This window comes from Amblyomma mixtum, chromosome 2, assembly GCF_055824585.1.
Source record: "Amblyomma mixtum isolate Tamu chromosome 2, ASM5582458v1, whole genome shotgun sequence".
Lineage (NCBI taxonomy): Eukaryota > Metazoa > Arthropoda > Arachnida > Ixodida > Ixodidae > Amblyomma > Amblyomma mixtum.
Genome location: NC_143013.1, coordinates 151,667,302 through 151,685,869, shown reverse-complemented (window position 1 = coordinate 151,685,869; position 18,568 = coordinate 151,667,302). Strand labels below are relative to the sequence as shown.

Sequence of the window (18,568 nt, the reverse complement as noted above, 5' to 3'; positions counted from 1 at the left end):
ATCTGAGGAGAAGACACCCTGCGGCTGGTGCAAGCACTGGTACTCAGCCGTGTCACATACAGGCTCCAGTTTCACATGCTACCAAAGGGTCAGGAAGAGCAACTTGACTCAATCACAAGGGCGATATACAAGACGGCTTTTATCCTTTCTAAAAACGCCTCGACGGAGCGTCCGACCTCCCTGGGAATCTTTACGGAACAGAAGCCTTCCATGCATCTCAAATACTAAGACCATCTCAAATACTAAGACATCAGACCACCGAAGCTAGACGAGCTATCATACTCCCAGCAGGCACAGTTGCAGACACTCGTGCACTGGATGCTCAAACCTCAGTAAAACAACACAGGAAATATATCGCTATTACCCCGATATCTAAACATGCTTAAAGAAGCCTACTCTTAAAGCCTATGCTTAAAGACGTTCACACAGGCACACGACGAGCGCCAGTGTTCTACCTACGGCTTCGCAGAGCCAATTCGCCGAACGTGGAATATTTGGACGCCGCAGCATACCTGCACCGCGACAAGTACGCAGTGGCGGCAGTGGACCACCACTTCTATACACTGTTCACTGCTTTAGTAAGAGCCGAAACACCAGCCGCCGCGAAGAACACCGCCATTAGGCATTACGAGTCCCAAAGCCAAAGCGCTCATGTAATAACAGACATAACATGCGTGTCGAAACTTCCTGAGAGGCCGAATTTGCAAGCACGTCAGCCGCCTCATGCCCACTAAAGCCCTCACCAAGCACCACCACATCACATTATCCCCAGGGCATGACCCGATCAAAACGCACGACAGAATTTTTTGTCGCGTATCTGTCGCGCGACAAAACTTTGTGTCGCGCGACAAGCTGTCTTGTAGTGCATTGTGTCGTGCGACAGGGGCTCGTGTCGTGGGTTCTTTCTCGCGACAAAAGTGTTTGTAGTGGGTTCTGTCGCACGACAGTCATCATTCCTGTATTTTGTAGTGTGCAGAAGGTGCCTGTCGCAGGATTTGTCGCGCGACAGGTTTTTGTCGTAGGTGCTGTCGTGCGACAGGGAGAGTCGTGCCGCGCGACAGGGCCTGCGTGCCTCGACAGAGTTGCCTGTCGCGGGTTCAGTCGCGCGACACTACAGCCTGTCGAGGTATCTGTCTTGCGACAGATACCTGTCGTGGGTCTGTCTTGCGACAGATACCTGTCGTGGGTTCTGTCTTGGGACAAATATCTGTCGTGGGTTCTGTCTTGGGACAAATATCTGTCGAGGCAAGTGTCGTGTTAGAGGTTGCAGTCGATGGTAATTGTGGTTTTCTACAGAAATCTCGAATTTCTGTAGCGCCATCGTGGGATAGTGATAGGCGGACATTCACCAATTTCGTGTTAAATCGCTTGCACTTTGGCGATGCCACGAAGACGATGCGACTTGCTTTGATCGATTGGCGACGATCATCGAGGGAATTAAATGAAGTGTTAATTCACAAACGCGACTCGAGTTTGCAACTCGCTTCCCTACCTAGGTACCGGCCGCACGAAAATTGGCGGGGATGAGAGGCGCCGCTCGCAATCAATCTTCCCTTCAGTTCGCACATGACAGTGTGAGCGAAAGAAGACCATGCTCAAGAGAAAGCATATGCACCAGCGAGAATGCTAGCGGTGCCTGTGAATGAGGCAGTGCTTGCGGTAGTGGCATGCTGCGAGCCACAGGAGCGTCTTCATTCCATCCGGCGCGAGCATGACGAATAGCGCTACTGAAGGTCAGTGTACTCGTGGCTGCTGTGACCTGTGCGTCTCGCAACATACTGTACCCACTACCACATGCGGAGAAAAGGCTAAGGTCACATATACGCGTCGCTTAACGTCACGTAATGGGAGTAACCTGATGGCGAAAAAGCTGGAAGATATTACTCGCAGTAATCGTCCTGCTATCACAAAGGCAGCATGTATGTTACGCACGCATGACCTGTTGCCTGTATAAATGATCAAGGCGACTCCCATATCAAGTTTCCACGTTTCAGTTTTTAGCCGCGCATGCTGCAAGATCATCATAAAATATGAAAAATATATATATATATTCTTACGACTTCGTTCATTGCTTCCATTGAAAATTTCATGACAGTGACACAACCATCTCGCTAAATGTAGAGAACAGCGTACGAATCCTAAGGCCCAGTACAGCCTTGAGCGTGTTTGAACCAGGGTGTCGAACCGGCATTTTTTCGGGTTCGGTTCGGGTTCGGGTTCACGCCTTTCGGGTTCAGTTCCGGGTTCGGCTCCAGAGGGCCATTCCGTTCCGGTTCGGACCGTCTCGAACCGGTTCAAACGGGTTCAAACGGGTTCAGGACAAAAAAAAATTAGAACGCAGATGGGTTTCAGTCAACCTTGCTATGCGTTTGCTTTTTGCTGGCACATCGGTATACAAAATAAAAAAATGCAAAGATATGTTTACGAGGACATGAAACTGGGCTAGTTGGTAAGGGTTCATGCTTAAGCAGCGCAGTAAACAGAGCAAAAGGAAGACTGGAGACGGCACAGACGCTGACTTAAACTGGTTATTACATTCTCGGAAAAGTAGATGAAGGCGCAGGCCACAGTGAACAATCCAAAAAACAGAAGAACGAAGATTAAAACTAAAAAACCATGCTGCGCATGCACATCATAGTCGAGTCATGACATCTTTTTCAACAAAATTCGAAGACTATCTTCCATAGCAGACGGCACTCCCCTATCTCCTGGACCTCACACAGTTGCCACGAAAGCCTGACTCCTTATCTACAAAATTGATGGATGGTGAAGCAACACGCTTATCTGCTTCCTTCCTGATCATAAAGGCCTCCGCCATTCCCTACAGATTCGATCAGGGTGATTAAACAGGAGACTTGTCTTTCTAATTGGGGAAGCAGTGGGCATTTGTTGCAACATCACAGATGGGTGAAAAAAGTAGCGGTGTCGTACAACTTGGCTCTGCATTGCCGCGAGTGCAACGATTGCTTCCCTCAGTAGAGAAGACAAGTGTACTGTTTCATAACCCTGTTTGCATTTGTAGAGAGTTCGTCGAAGCCTTTACGATCAGGAAGGAAGCAGATGAGTGCGTTGCTTCATCATCTGTCAATTTTGTAGATAAGGAGTCAGGATTTCTTGGCAATTGTGTGAGGTCCAGGAGATAGGAGAGTGCCGTCTACTATCGAAGATAGCCTTCGAATTTCGTTGAAAAAGACATCATGACTCGACTGTGATGTGCATGCTATGTATGTTGTTAAGTTTGAACTTTTGTTCTTCAGCTTTTTGGGGTTGTTCCCTGTGTCCTGCGCCTTTATATACTTTTCCCAAAAAAATAACCAGTTGTTAGTCAGCGCTCGTGTCATCTCCCGTCTTCCTTTTGCCGTATTTACTGCGTTACTTAAGCATGAATACATTTTTAATGCGAGATGTTCTCACTTTACCTATTTTATTTTATTGTCCGCAGCAAAAAGATGTATTTACGGCAAGAACTGCAAAATGAAATGAACTCCAAATTAAAGAAAATCGGCTTTTTATTCGCTTTAATCCACCTTATGAGGTGCAAGGCGAAAAGCCGGTGAGCAGTTTGGGAGACTGTCACGATATGGTGGGCGGCTAGATGTTTGATTGGCGCCGAAGTTATAATTAATCGGGCCAACCTGCCCACCACTGCACTCTCCGTAAATTAGGAGGGGGTGGAGCGACAAATTTCTCCACCCCGCGTGCGGAAGATGAGGTTAGACTGCTGACCGGCGATAGGGGCCACGCCTGATTAGCCGTTGACCGGAGGCATGAGGCGTATAGGCAAGTTTCTTTAGCAACCCCCTTTACTTGGGCAAGAACACGAACAAACGGTTACAAAACAAACCAAGCAAAATAGAGGTAATGCACAGGTGCGATGCGAACAACAAGCACAAAATCAGAACACAAACACAAACTATTAACAAGAAGAAGGAAAACAACAGGGCGAGAACTATACAACAAGGTTACACGATTAAAGCAATATACAAAAGAATAGGACGAGAACAGCAACAGAACAAAGAAAAGAGCAAAGCGAGTGGTGAGAATCGGTGACTTAGCTGCGTAGTGGCAAGGTCCGGTCGCAGGGAGCGTCGGGCTGCGGAAGCGCGCGGTGCTGATGGGGGGGGTGCGGATACGGGCGCACTTGGGCCCCGGGTTACGCGTCTTCCACGCGTCTTTCGGGGCCGCCGTCGCCGCGCTCTACGCGTCAGACACCGCCTAGGCTCGCTTGCCGAGCACTTCCCTGGCTGACCCCACACACGTCGGCACGCACCGAAATCTCTAAACCAACTAACTCGGTCGTGATTTTCCCGCCACCGTGTTCACGTGACAAACCACAAAAAAAAAAAACAAATAAAAGCAAACGAATCCTCTCGGCCCCGTGCACCAACGATTTACAGATGTTGAGAAGGGGGGAGAAGAAACATGAAGAAACTGAAGGGGACGCGAAGGAAAGGTATGGTCCTAACGAGGAGGGATGTTAACTTCTCAAGGTTGGGACGGGTGCTAGGGCCTTCACCGGCCGCTTCCCGTCCCCCCCCCTCGTGAAAGCACTCTCTTCCCGGCGATAATCCTGAGGAGGGGGGCGGCGTAGTCTCGACCCCCCCCAGCGTCGCGAGGGGTCAAAGCCCACGCGGGGGGAGGCAAAGTCATTGCCGCTGCGTCGCGACATGCCCGCATACGGCCGGCGCCGTGGCCAGCCGTGGCCACTTTGGTCGGAGAAGAAAGAAGAAAAATAAAGCATGCGCGCACTTTGTGACAGAGACCCCGTCGCGCGAGTAATAGGTCTCCCCTAAAGCTTGAGTCAGTTTGGACTTTACCGTTCGCAGTGTACTTACAGGGCCCCAAAATTTCCGCCGCACGCGCCCTGTACGTTCCCGCGCACTACTGAAAAACGAAGATGTCATGTAGCAGCACCTACATACAGATAGAGAACTTTCCGTCACCCCGAAACCGACTTGCCAGTCCCCCCACCTTTACTATAGCATGTTAAAAAAATGTGCGAGAATCCCTCCACCGCCCATCCGCCGCCCAACGAGAGCCTCGTGGGAGCACTGGCTCTCCCTAACATCCAGAACTTACCAAATATACAGGGTCTGTTCTGAAAGTAGTAGGACTGGTTTTTACCTGGGCGAACGGGCGGACGAGAGGTGGTTTGCGCGTGCAGGATCGTTGAAGGGGGATATTGGGAATACTGGGGAAAATCGGCAGTCGGCTCTCGGCCGTTGAAGAGAGGAGGTCGCTGGTACTGTGAACCTCTGTCGAAACGTCTCGTCACGCAGAATCGTCGAGCGTTTACTGGATCAGCGATACGCGATCAAATTTTGAGTAAATCTTGGTAAAACGGGCAAAGAGACTCACAATATGATTAAGGAGGCCTACGGTGACGCTTCCATGGGTAGATCAGGTGTTTTTTGAGTGGCACAAGCTGTTCCGAGAAGGTAAGGAAAGAGTGGAGGAAGACGACCGCTCCAGACGCCCTTCGACCAGCAAGACCAACGAAAATGTGTAGCGAGTGAAACATTTACTTAACAATGATCGTAGAATGAGAATCAGAATGATTGCTGATGACTTGAGCATTCCTCAAACCCAAGTTTTTGAGATCGTGACACAAAACTTATCCATGAGGAAAGCGTCTGCAGAGTTGGTGCCGGGAGTGTTGTCAGAGGAGGAAAAGGCCAACCGGTAGGATCTTCTTCATTATGTGAATGAGGACCCCGATTTTTTGCCCAGCACAAGGTGGCAACGCTGCCTCAGCCCCCCTAGAGTCTCGACTTGGTCCCGCCAGACTTTTCTCTATTCCCGAGAATAAAATCGACGCTCGAGGGGAAACATCACGGATCGGTAGAGGTGGTTCTACAGGCCGTGACGAGGGAGCTAAACAGCATTCCGGTCCAGGCGTTCCTGGAGGCGTACGAAAACTGTAAAACTCATTAACAGCAGCGTGTAGGTGCGGAAGGGTGCTACCTTGAAAAATTGTAATCGTTTGTACTATTCTCTTGAATAAATTTTGTTTAAAAAAATGAGTCCTACTACTTTCAGAACAGACCATGTATATCCCGAGCCTCTATAGCTCAGTATCTTCAAAAACACAACTATTCGTGGGTTCTCACTATAATACAGTAAGAAATTACCACATTGGCTTATTATGATGACGTCAACCTCTTTTTTTCTCATAAAATAGTATGATAAAAAAACACACGCTTGGAAGGGTTGAGAACGCTTTGTTTTTGCACGCACACAAATTGGCAACATCTTCGTTGCGACCTTGAGCTGCAACATTCTTGCAAGTGCAGCATTGTGCGAGGAAGTAGATATACTTGCACTGCATAGAGTGTTTGTGACTTTTCCTGGGGCGCTATCAAAGGCAATCTTTGTGCCAAAAGAATTTTTTCTGCCCTTGATAGAGTGATGAAGAGTGGTTAATCTGGCCTCAGCGATTTTTCCACCAACTTGTTTCAGCCATTTATTTTCAAAACTCCAAACAACTCTTTCTGGTAGCTGTGCTTAATAGCAGACTAAGTGCTCGCCTGTCTTTTCTGGACATGCTCGCGAGAAAACTTTGTGCTCATTCATTCGGTTATCTCACTCTTCGCTTTTACTTACCTGTACGGCCTCTCCACAAGGCAGATGACAAATGTTGCGATCGGTCATTACTTCCTCTACCCGTGCACACACAGCCTTACCTAGACTTTCTTAATACTAGTGTATGATCAGCGGATGTACTGTGCAGCCCTCTTTAATGGCCGCAGATATAACGAACGCTCGCTTATTAGGAGCGGGTGTGGTGCTCCTGTGAAAACATGCATAAGGGCAACGGAAATTCGTCGCAGACACAGCGAACAACTCTGGCCACACCACTCGCTTACAGCGAACGAGGTGGCGCGGTGAACTACCCCGATGTTGTAGAGGTCGTCCTTCCGCTAAGCACGCAGATGAAATAGCGCCTCTCAACCTTCACGACACCGCCCCGGAAAGAACATGTCGACCCAGAAATGGAATTAAAACGCAGCACTGGCGTGCGCAAGGCTATCCGGAAAGTCCGGCGTCTGGTAACACTGTAAACGATAAAGTAAACACGGTAACCATATGCTGCAACTCTCTATTAAAATAGTAAGTAACGGCCGGCCAAACCCGCGTCGATGGCCTACGAGGGCGATCATTGCCTGCGCGTTCGCGGGCTGGGCAAAGCATCCCGAAAGGAAGAAGCGCGGTGCGCGTGAGAAAGAGGCATCGTCGAAAGCGAAGCTGCTGACCATGGTCGTGGATCAACTAACAGCAACGATTTCAGAATTCTGAAATCCTTGCTGGCCATGCCGGTCACGTGGCATGCATGGCCTGCCCAATCGTCTCCATCTTTTGCGCCGCTACTATATGCAGGCATTGTCATACAGCGGACAGTGCAACGGTTGCATTCTGCGCCACAAGCACTGCGCTACTTCGTCGCTGCATCAACCCCGGAAAGATAGAAGCTCGAAAACACGCGTGACCAGGCGCATGCAGATTTGTGGCAACGCTTCGTGGATCCATAGCCGACCAGATGTTTCCTCGGATAACTACGTTCCTGCGGACCACAAAATCGCAGAAGCCCCTGCTCTGACGGATACGTTGAACACCAAGTGCGAGCTCTCCCTACTGCCAGGAATCTCAATTACGTGGCCGACCTGCCACCAGCTACCATGCACACTTCATCCATGATTAGTGATACCCCGTCCCTAAATTTGATAGTTGGCAGCAAGGTCTTGACGAGGATTAAATGACTGCCCTAGAATAGTCTGGAAAGAGCCGTGACAGGTTCTGCTTTGCACAAGTAGGCACGCATAACGCAGTTTGGTAAGAAATAAACGCCACTTTTAGCGGCCTTAGTGTTTTTGGCTGTTGTAAGAATAATCCACTTGCTACGAACATCAGATATAACGAACCGAACCCGCGTGACCGTCAGGTTCGTTATAAGTGGGCTCGACTGTAGTTTCCATCGACCACAAAAACCTTTTTGACGCTTCAGACATGGGCCTCACATGATAGGATGTACCGTCTGTTGCAAAAGTTTACAGCCCACCGCGCCGTTTATTTCAATGTCGCGGTGGTCTGTAAACTTTTGCAACAGGCGGTACCTTCGCGCCAAAGGGACGTTTGTTCCGCGGTCAGTGCATTTCTACCTGTGCGAGCAACGTGAAACAATTTGAGCAATAAAATGTTATTTTTGTCGCGATGCTGTGTTCTTTTGGGACATACCTAAGCAGAATCTTAAAAAACCCATTGACATCATACATTTGATTATAACATTTATGGCTGCGATGAAAAACTTCGCAATTCCGTGTGAACTCTTCGTGTTCATAGGACTGTTAAGCGTGTGGAAAACCCGCATGATGGATGAACACCCAGAACCACCGCGTTCAACGAGGTCACTGTTCAGATAACAGTGCACTTTAATGCAGGAGGAATATGCTGCGCAAGTTCAACCTCCTGACTGGTTCCCCTTTCTTGACGTGTGCACCATCTGGAATTTTCATGTGTGGGCGGAGAAAGGGAGTTATGCTGGCGTGATGCCTTATGCCGACAGCGCAGAATTAGACGCGGTCAAGTAAGGCATGAGGAGGGTCAGATAGGTTCCAAATATTCCATGCCACAACCATAAAAAACAGTTTTCTGTTGCGCCGCCATTGGTACGAATCCCACTCGGAGTGAGTGGTTAGAGTATGCATACTCTTTTAGTTGTTCTTTTTACTGCGTTAGCAGTATAGCCTGCTTTCCCAAAAATAACCGCGCTGGTTATGTGTGTGGGAGGGGGGGGGGGAGGGGGGTTGCGTGAGTGCAGCCTGCATCCTTGATGCACACCCACCGGTGGACGTACATCAGGGCATTCACTGGTGAAAATGCACCGTCAAAAACATTCACCCATCTCCCCACCCATATCACCCCCATGTACCCGATATAGCCGAGGCAGACTGTTGTGAAGGCTCAACGTATTCAGTGGCCCAAGCGTTCTACGAAAAAAAGCCAACAATCATAAGCCTGTCGTGTCAGACGCTAAGAACCGGAAGTATGACAGCGAGAAGTAGATATAAGTCGCCAGACAGAATTCAAGATCGAGCAGTGCGACAACAGCGCATGGAGCCGCGCGCTGGCGAGTGGCAGCAATTTTTTCTTAGAAGCAGAACGATTTCAGCAAATTGGCATAACGAAATAACTTCATCGCAGTTACATTTCATCGCAGTAGCATCTTTTAGGGCGTAATCACTAACGCATGCCAGCGAGCGCATGTATTTCCGCATTGTCCTTTTGTGTAATCGGTATTTAATTTTTTTCTGATTAGTACATCTACACCGTTGCGAAGAACCCGCCTTTCGTTGCACATTTCCGTCGCCCACAAACAAGAATATGCGGATTCTAAAAAAAAAGAAGCTGCACCAATTTATACGTTCTTCTTTTGTTAATACTAGTAGTAATATCTCGGGTTTAACGTGTCGAGTAGACATTGGGGCTATGGTATAGACGGTTTAGTGGAGGGCTCCACATTAACGGACACCAGCTGGGGATTTGCAACGTGCGACAGAACACATTGTTTTTTGTATTTTTGGAATCAGCAGCCGAGCTCCCCAGCCATTGAGCCATTTTTTTTTTCCTTTATTGCCCTACAGACCCATCGTGAGGTGTTTTATTTAGAACCTGCTGTCTGAGACAATGAGCGCCTACAAAAGTAAATGTTGCACTACCCACTGCGGTGGCTCAGTGGTTAGGGCACTCGGTTACTTATTCAGTGTACCCGGGTTCGAACCCGGGCCCGGGGGCCACGTTTCGATTGAGGCGAAACGCAAAAGGTACCGTGTGCAGTACGATGTCAGTGCACGTCAAGGATCCCCAGCTGGCAGAAATTATTGCTGAGCCCTCCCCTACTGCGCCTGTTTCTATTTCTTCTTTCATTCCCACCTTCCTCCCTTCCCTTACGGCGCGGGTCAGGTGTCCGCCGAGATATGTGAGACAGTTGCTGCGCCATTTCTTTTCCTCAAAACCACCATCAGAACGTTGTTCGGTCCTCTCGCTAATATTTCATGTATTTGTGGGAAAGGACGCAAAGAAAAGGAAGGCATTCTCAATCGGTGCTGAAATGACTATGGACACCCAGTTTTGTTGCGTGTTTTCTCCTTTCAAATGACGCCATAGTTATTAGAATACATGGTTCAGCGTGCGGTATTCGCCTACTGCCAATAAATAATTTAGAAAGTAATTTTTTCTCCCATGCTGTTTCGGTTTTATCAACCGAATGATGGCTGTGACGTGAGTTCAACATTAGGTCACGAAAGGCACGGGAAAACTAATACAAGCGCTGATACATTGTTTAGACTCACTATAGCACTTTAATCAGCCGGCGGCTCCAAGACCTATAATTACAACGAACGACGTATCAGCAGTTATATTGCCGTTTTATTGCACCTCACGCGACCTAATTTCCACTACACGTCATAGCCATCGTTATGTTGGTGAAACCGAAATAGGGTCAAGAAGAAATTCAAATATAAATTATTTATTATGTGTTTGGTGAATACCACGGGGTGCTCCATGTACCCCAATGTCTAGCGCATCGTTTGAAAGAGGAAAGACGCAAACAAAAATTTGGTGTCTATAGTACTTTATTGAGTTAGAGCAGTCCTAACAATCTGATTAAAGATTTACGCAGTTCACATAAACTTGACTTACAAGTCTTTAGAATTGGCGGTAGTACATTACAGAAGCGTCAATTAGGCTTCCTCCCAGGCACCAGACTTCCTGTAAGTTTCCTGTCGCATATACTTGTTACCACTTTCGCACTTGCCAGCGCAGAGAGCTACGGATGGTTAAATCTATGCGCTCCCAAGCAACCACCGATATCCTTCGGACGGCCGACAGAGGTCTATTTCGGATGTTCTGTACGTCCGCTGAACATCCGCAAACAGCCGGTAGACGTCCGTCGGCCGTCCGAAAGGTGGCCAAAGGTATACGGTTCGCCCGCCGACGGACGTCCAGTTGAGTACGTCCATTGGCGGATCTTTCTCGAATATTCGCATATATGGTGCATGCGTGCTTTTTTCACTCCGCGCAATGCAATAAAACCAAAAACAATTTGATGCATATCACGCATATTTTATTGTGGTTGATGATACATCAGCAGAGCAATGGTTACATTCGGAAATTTTCTTAAATGTGACTCTTCAAATGTAGCAAGCTTGGGACACACATCCGTAATCTTCCCACCCACAGGATTTCTGAAATAAAAAAGAACGCGGCAAACATCAGTCATGTGAAACAAATGGCACAATGCAGTAGCCCAAGTAAAAACATTGGAACCAATTAATAGAAGTGTTTAATGCTGCAAGTATAACAGACAATGCACTTTAACAAACACCTCAATAAATATAAGGCAATAACAATTCTCACTTTTCCACACCATATCTGACAATGTATCTGTTCTTTATTTATTTTCATGGGCCTTAGGGCACAACCTGCGCAGCACTGTACGCGACTGTGCACAGAAAGCCGCAAAGCTTCCGTTGCGAACCACTGCGACCTCACGCGCTTCCTATGGTCTGCCTTTCGCGCGTTATCACTCTTTAAATAGGCACAGTGAACATAGCGATGCCTTAAAAATTAACAAGATGCGAAAACACTCCGTCCCGCTACTTTGAAGAGGAGTGGGAATTATTCGCGCGAGTTGAGGGCTCCCGCAGCTGTGTGATGTAGGCTCCCGAAAGTGCGAGAACAGCACACACTTGGGAAAGCCATCTCCTCGCGCTTACTGCTCCCACTGTCCTGTGAACGAATGTTATACGTATGAGCATGCTGCATTGTCCTAGCAAAGTTCCAAGAAGTGCACTGGATACATACCTTCGTAGGCAATCACATGTGCACTAAGCCTTCTTGACACCAAGGTCGAGGCAGTACGGGATTCCGGTGTTCCAGAAGAGCTTCATGCGCTTCCCGTATCTTTCGAATTGCTTAAGTTACACACAACTTTCGTCCACAGACTGAACAAAGCCACATTTTATAATAACAGAGCTATAAAGATCTGCGCGACAACACTACGCAACATATCAACAACAGCGCTACGGAGCCGTACTGATGGATTGGATTGGTCTGACCGCGAACTGACATCTATGATGATGGTGATAGCAGAATGCACGGGAGTTTTGATGCTTACGAATGGTTTCAATGGCAAGTTTAGCTAGCAAAACAGTGGACATGTCGCGCAACTCCTCTAATTTGGAGAAGTTTTATAAATATAAAACTAGTCATTGAGTTCTTGCAAAATTCTGCAACACCTGCTTCTCCTCTTTTTTATAGCTGAAGTTCGACAAAAGCATTTGTTGGGCGAGTTGGTGTTTTCGATGATCCATAACTACAGTGCAAACGACAGGACAGAGATGAAGAAGGGACACCACAGCGCTGTGTGGTGTCCCTTCTTCATCTCTGTCCTGTCGTTTGCGCTGTAGTTATGGATCCTCTTAGATAAATTTAGCTCGTTGGCGGCTCTTGCACTGCAGGTAGGAGTGGAATCGTACGTCTTCGCGTCAAACCCTCCAACTGATGCAAATAAAACAGTATACATACACGAAAGACTCGAATTTTCTGTGAAATAAAAAACGTCCATACTCATGGCCTGGGAAAATACTCGACCTTACATCCTTCGGACGTCCACCTCGTCTCTCATGCGGATATACAAAAGTGGACACTGTCCGTACGTCCGGCGGATGTACGAATACGGATATCCGAAATCGGATTGTGTTCGTACGTCCCATGGACGTCCGATCTCGGCAAAGGACGTTCGGATCTAGCTCGTACGTCCGACGGATATCTGTGGTTGCTTGGGCTAGATCATCTCATTTTGTCCGTAAACATGAGGTATGCCGGAATGCAAAAAAGTGGGACTGAACCGGGTCCCGAACCGGTTCGGAACGGTTCCTTTGAATCGTTCCGGTTCGGGTTCAGTTCCAAGATGGCGAAAAAAATATGGGTTCGGTTCGGTTCCGGTTCCGGGCGAAAATTCGGGTTCGGTTCCGGTTTCGGGTTCGGGTTCGGTTCCGGTTCGACACCCTGGTTTGAACACGGACGCCTAGAAAGGGCGCGCGCGTGGACCGTTGCGTCGCGCCTTCGCTGTAATTTCCCGGAGGAGCAAGAACCCGAATATTTGTCAGTCGACGTGGCGTTACCCCGCGACGCCAAGGATTGGGTGGCGAGATCTGCGACATGAAGTCGCGCCGCAAGAATTCGGTCAGTGAGTGACTTCCCCATGAGGATGTATTAGTTCGGGGCTCCCCCTCCGTGACCAAGGGGCTTAATTAACTCGCGCGAACTCTGTGACTCCCTACTGTAAACGTGTGTTTAATGTCCATTCACACTCGCAATAGCAAAGGCCATGCGGCCAGCAGTCGCTTGCGATCGGGCAGCAGCTCCACGACACTTCCTCACACCTACAAGAGTGACCTGCAGCTCGCCTGCTGGTTTGATTCTCACGTGAAATGAGAAGTCTTGGGACTGACGTCAGTCGATCGCGCGCTTTGGTTCAGTCTCCTGAGCCCTCGCGCCTCGTCCTCTAGAGTGTTCTGGTCCCTCACACTCGGTCCACTAAAGTGTTCTGGTCCCTCGCTATTAACAGTGTGCTACGACAACCTGAGCGAAGAGTAGAATGTCGGGGCGGTTTTGACGTGCGCCACTGCCATGCAAGCGTAAGGGCGCTCTTCTCGGGACCGGCCTGCCAGCCTGGAAGCCGGCGTCAGAAAAATTCACTGGTATTGTTTGTTCACGTCCATTTACTAAGCTCTGGGATAGAGTATCGTTAGCCAATATCGAGTTGTTGGTAGAAGCGATAACAGCAAAACAAATTTTCTCCCACAGCCGCTTCTGCTGCCCATTGCAGCTCGCCTGGCTTCTGCTAGCTCTGCTCCTGAAGGGGTCGCGGAAACCGAGCTTATTTCACTATGACGCGGGGCTGACAGTAAAACGGTGGCGAGGGTAGCACCTCAGTGCTAGCCAGTTCCGAATCGCACTCAGCTTAGGCGTCGATGTGCAATCGGCTAAGCTTAGCGACGACAAGGGTAGCTAGAGAGCAGCGCGCAGTTCGTCGGCCGGCGCGCCCGCGGGCGGCGTCGTTGCCGAAAGCTCGGCTCGCTCAATGATTGGCTCAGTAGCTCGCGAACTGAGCAGGCAAGGCTGGAAAATCGAGCAGCGAGCGTCTCTCCTGCGACTGAGCGAGACTTTATTCTCACGTTTGCATGCAGCATAGGTGAACAAATTTAGCACACATATATGCATCGAATATCTGCTGCCTTACAGCGTTTATTAAGCTCGTCCTCGACGTCACCGTTAGCGCGGAAACCGCGCATATCTTTATTTCACTACGAGACATGGTTCACAGTACAACGTACAGTGAAGAGAGTAGCACCTCAGCGCTAGCCAGTTCGAAAGCACTCTCAGCTCTGGCATCGATATGAAACCTGCCAGGCTTATCGACGAATACGACATCCAGGGAGCAGTGCAAACTTGTCGCCCGGCGCGCTCGCGGGCAGTGTCATTTCTGGAAGCTCGGCTCCCTCAATGCTCAGCAGCTAGCGACTTGGGCTCGCAAGGCTGGAAAACTGAGCAGCTAGCGGCTGGACTGCGACTGAGCCCACGTTTGCAGCACAGGTAAACAACTTTTAGCGCACATATACGCTTGGGATACCGGCTTCGTTGCGGCCACCTTAAGGTGATTCTTACGCTCGTCATCGAGGCCATCGTCACCGCTCGTGACGCTCTGGCTGAGAACTACAATTCGAGTGCGTGCTAAAACAAGCTGCTCGTATTTCGCGGAACAATCTGAACTCGAAAACACAGTTGCTTCTATCGGCTTCCATGTGGGCTCTTGCTCAATTGTGAAAGTACACGCGAACAAGATGCGGCGAGTGCGAGCCGCTGTTGCATATCAGCTAAAGTGTGACGCAACTATCGGCGTAGATTCGCAAAGCAGTTGATATCAAAGTTATCCGCTTGTACGGGTCACAGTTAAGCTCTCAGTTTCGTGTAAATCTTCGTCGAGCATGCCCGCGTCAGTCAAAGTAATGCATCGCAGCTGCTCTCAATCCTACCGCTCACGTCCAACATATCCTTGATATGCACCAGCTTGAGGTACGGTGCATTTCTTTGCCCGTTTTGTCGCAATTAAGAGATTTTAGCTGGCAGCAAACGAAATTTCATTCCGTCAACAGCGTCGTCTGCGCCGTCGTCTGCTCCGTCGTCTGCTAGAACATCCGGGGCACCCTGGGTGATGGGATCACAGGATCGCAGCTTCTACAAAAGTATTTAAAAGCGCTTTAGTGTTCGCACTTAATAAAAAAATAAATTTAAAAAAATTTTTATATTTTTCTTCTGAACATAATTTAAATATTAGTAGTAAAAAAGCGCATTTGAGTTGCAGTTTTTGAACGACGCAAAAACAAGGGCAAAGCCGCTGGCGCCGGCGCCATGTCAGTGCGTGCGTTGCCTCACGTTTTGTGTTATTTGGCTTTTCATGGCATTGTTTGAGTGCTTGTGCGGCGGACATGTGTGAAGAACAGAAGTGTGTTTTGGAAGCCAACGACGAGTATTACGCCCAGTCAACATCGGTGAGTTTGGACGGGCAAAGCCATGAAGAAAGGCAGCGCTACGACGTCTTATCATCTGGAAAGGCAATGAAGACGACGGCGCGGTTTTACTAAGCCTGGATGAGCTGCATGATTGGTGAGTACCGTCACCGCTTCTCTATTACTGATCTGTATTCACACGCGTTATTAGTGTGCGGCTATATTAGTGTGCGGAGGGATGGCAGTGGAGGCAGTCTGCGTGCGGTTGCCTCAGCTATAATGCGTTGCCAGAAAAGAACGGACGTATAGCCTGCGTGACAAGTCTTGCTTCATAGTCTATGTCTGCGTTTAGTACTCAGGTGCCGTGGTAAATAAAAATGCCACCAGAGATCACAACAGAGTTATGCGGTCGCTTGCTAGCGCTGCGAAAAACTACAGACAACGTTTACTACATTCAACTGGCATGGATTTGTACTGCGTAGAAGACGACGATCAGTGCCGCGGGTGAGAGCGCTTTTGCGTGGACAGCTGAGAACAGGCAAGGGAACTGACAACGGGCGATTTTGCTCGCGGCTGGTACCCATCGGATGGATTTGTGCTATTTAGAAGATTATTATGAGCGGCAGTGCTGCGCGATGAAGCACTCGCGCTAGGCGAACTGCGAACAGACGACGGATGGTTTTGCTCGGTGTTTGTGCTCATCGGATCAGTGCTTACTTCTTAATATTCGTCATGCAAATTTTTTTGAAGACAGTGATCGCATGTGGAAGGCTGGCGCATATGTACTAGTCATTTGTAAACTTTTTATCTGTGCTTCCCCATTGGAACAGAATTTGGCAATATTATGTCAGTTAGGTCGTTCTTATGTCTTCCCTGAACTGTAGGCGTCCATGCTTCCTCTCCTTCAGGGCACTGAACTGTTGGGGATGCAACTGCACACTTATTTGGGATTTCAAGCTTTTTGCTGTATGCCTCGCTTATGCGGCCCGCTCTCAGGTCGTTCGCAATTGGTGATGGTTTGTTATTCATTTTCACTTTCTCTTATTTATTCTTGGTTGACTGCCGGCAGCAGTTCTCCGCTCTCGGAACTGTTCCCAGGCACGGAACCCTACCCACAGACCTCCCTGCACCTCACTCACCAGTGTTCTTCGGTATTTTTTTTTTGCTCTTGCCCCTACTTGCATTACCACTCGACAAATGTTTTGCTGTTTTTATTTGTGTGCAATTTGTTAAATGCACTATTAATTTTCGTATCATGCTCAGTTGTGACGTGAGATATCGGGCTCCTTGGTATTGAATGCATGTCTTTTGCATTCTCTCTTCTCATTTATGCAAGGTAAACTGGTCGACTGGGTGCTATGTTCAATTTAAGAATACATTAGACGCTGGTGCAAGGAACCCTAATAGTAATTAACTAAAGCCTGCGCATGCTATATTCGAATAGTTGGGCTCTTTTCATCATGCATAAAAATAAAGCGGTATTCCAGCCAGCTCATCTTTCAATGTGGTTATGACAGTCATGTAAATGTACTCAAAGAATGTGTATGGGTGTTTCACGTACAATCTCCTTATTTATTTTGTCATGGGCCACCTCATTGCTTTTTGTGTTCCTATATTAATACCTGATTTTAGTTTCTGAAGCAGTCGACAGTTTGTTTTGTTGTCATTCATGACATTGTCACTGGCACTGACAGCTGTTGGTCGGGACGTATTTATCTGCAGTTGCCAGCTGCCAGCATCTGCTGGGCCATGCGTGCTTCCTGCCTTCAGCTGTGCCATCCCTCCAAGCCATTCATGGTAATTATATTTTTCAGTTACGCATACCTTACCTGCCTGTTTTGAAAAATATTTTCAACATAGGCTCACTGCTGTGTTTAAAAATGCATGCAGAACTCTACATGCACTTTACAGCAGTACCTCAGCTTATTACATGAACTGCAAATTTGTACGAAATATAGCCGCTCATGTAGCTCTTGACACTGCGCTGTTATTATAAAGTTGAGCCTGCTTCAGGTGCAGTGACTATTCCACACCTGTTGCCTTTTATGCATGTGTGTCCTCTAAAAGGGCCAAAATGTTCGTTTATCTTTTAAAAACGTTGTGCTGTACAATAATACTTTAATGGTATTTCTTGCTTGTACACTGAAATGTCAGTCAGTAAAGTAACATTGTATGATGACACCAAATCTTGCGTGGCATAGCATCCTTGCAGCGTACTTGGCAAGCTCCTGTCAGCGCAGATGTATTGCTGGTTTATTGCTGTGGCATGTGGTTATACTGCACAGTTTGTACCTCTACGTTCTTGAAAGTATCCTTGGAAAATTTAAAATTGGTTTTTGAGCCAAGGAAGTGACAGAGTAACTGTCTCACATCTTGATAGGCACCTGAACCATGATGCAAGGGAAGGGATAAAGGAGGGAGTTAAAGAAGAAAAGAGGTGCCGTAGCAGAGGGCTGCAGAATAATTTTGGCCACCTGGGGATCTTTGTCCTGCACTGACATCAAACAGCATGCAGTTTAGCCTGTGTTCACTTGGGCCCGCATAAAAAAAAAACGAGCAGACCTTCTTAGAACTAACATTTCATTGCACCAGCTACTTTGTAGTTTTTACTGCAGTGACCTGAAATCAACGGTTGTTTTCTTTGCACAACCCACATACCCTGAACAAGATGTGATGATGCTAGACGAGGTGACCCTCTCTGCATAGCAGCAGGTTGGTTCAGGAAATGCGAAGACTCATGGAGAACCGCTCAGTTATATTTGATTTCATGTTATTATAGTATTAATGGTGAGTTGTAGTATAAGTGATGAATTCTTGCAAATGATTGAGGACATCAATACTCAGTGTGAAAATGAGAGCTAAATCAATACTTAATAATCAGGAAAGAGGCCATTTTATGAAATGCAGTAAGGTACTGGAAGTCGAAACAGAATACACCTCGGCCAGGTCATGCACAGATATAGAGCATTTGAAAGAAATGGTTGGGAGAATAAGAAAGG

At 48.0% G+C, this 18,568-nt stretch overlaps 1 protein-coding gene across 4 annotated transcripts in view; it reads left to right on the top strand.

Moving 5' to 3' along the window:
• Window positions 1-12,482: 12,482 nt before the first annotated feature.
• LOC149361281 (uncharacterized) overlaps window positions 12,483-18,568 on the top strand; it is a 126,529-nt gene continuing 120,443 nt past the window's right edge. Inside the window, exons 1-3 of one of the 4 annotated variants that reach the window (XR_016288934.1) lie at window positions 12,483-15,726; window positions 16,642-16,720; window positions 17,292-17,366. Coding sequence is in view for 1 of the 4 variants with exons in the window: in XM_089572645.1 (XP_089428771.1) it covers window positions 15,711-15,726; window positions 16,639-16,720; window positions 17,292-17,366 (173 nt within the window). In the remaining 3 variants the exon portion in view is untranslated. Of the gene's footprint in view, window positions 15,727-16,638; window positions 16,721-17,291; window positions 17,367-18,568 lie in introns of all 4 variants that reach the window. The other 3 variants (XR_016288933.1, XM_089572645.1, XR_016288935.1) reach the window with 3 other exon arrangements.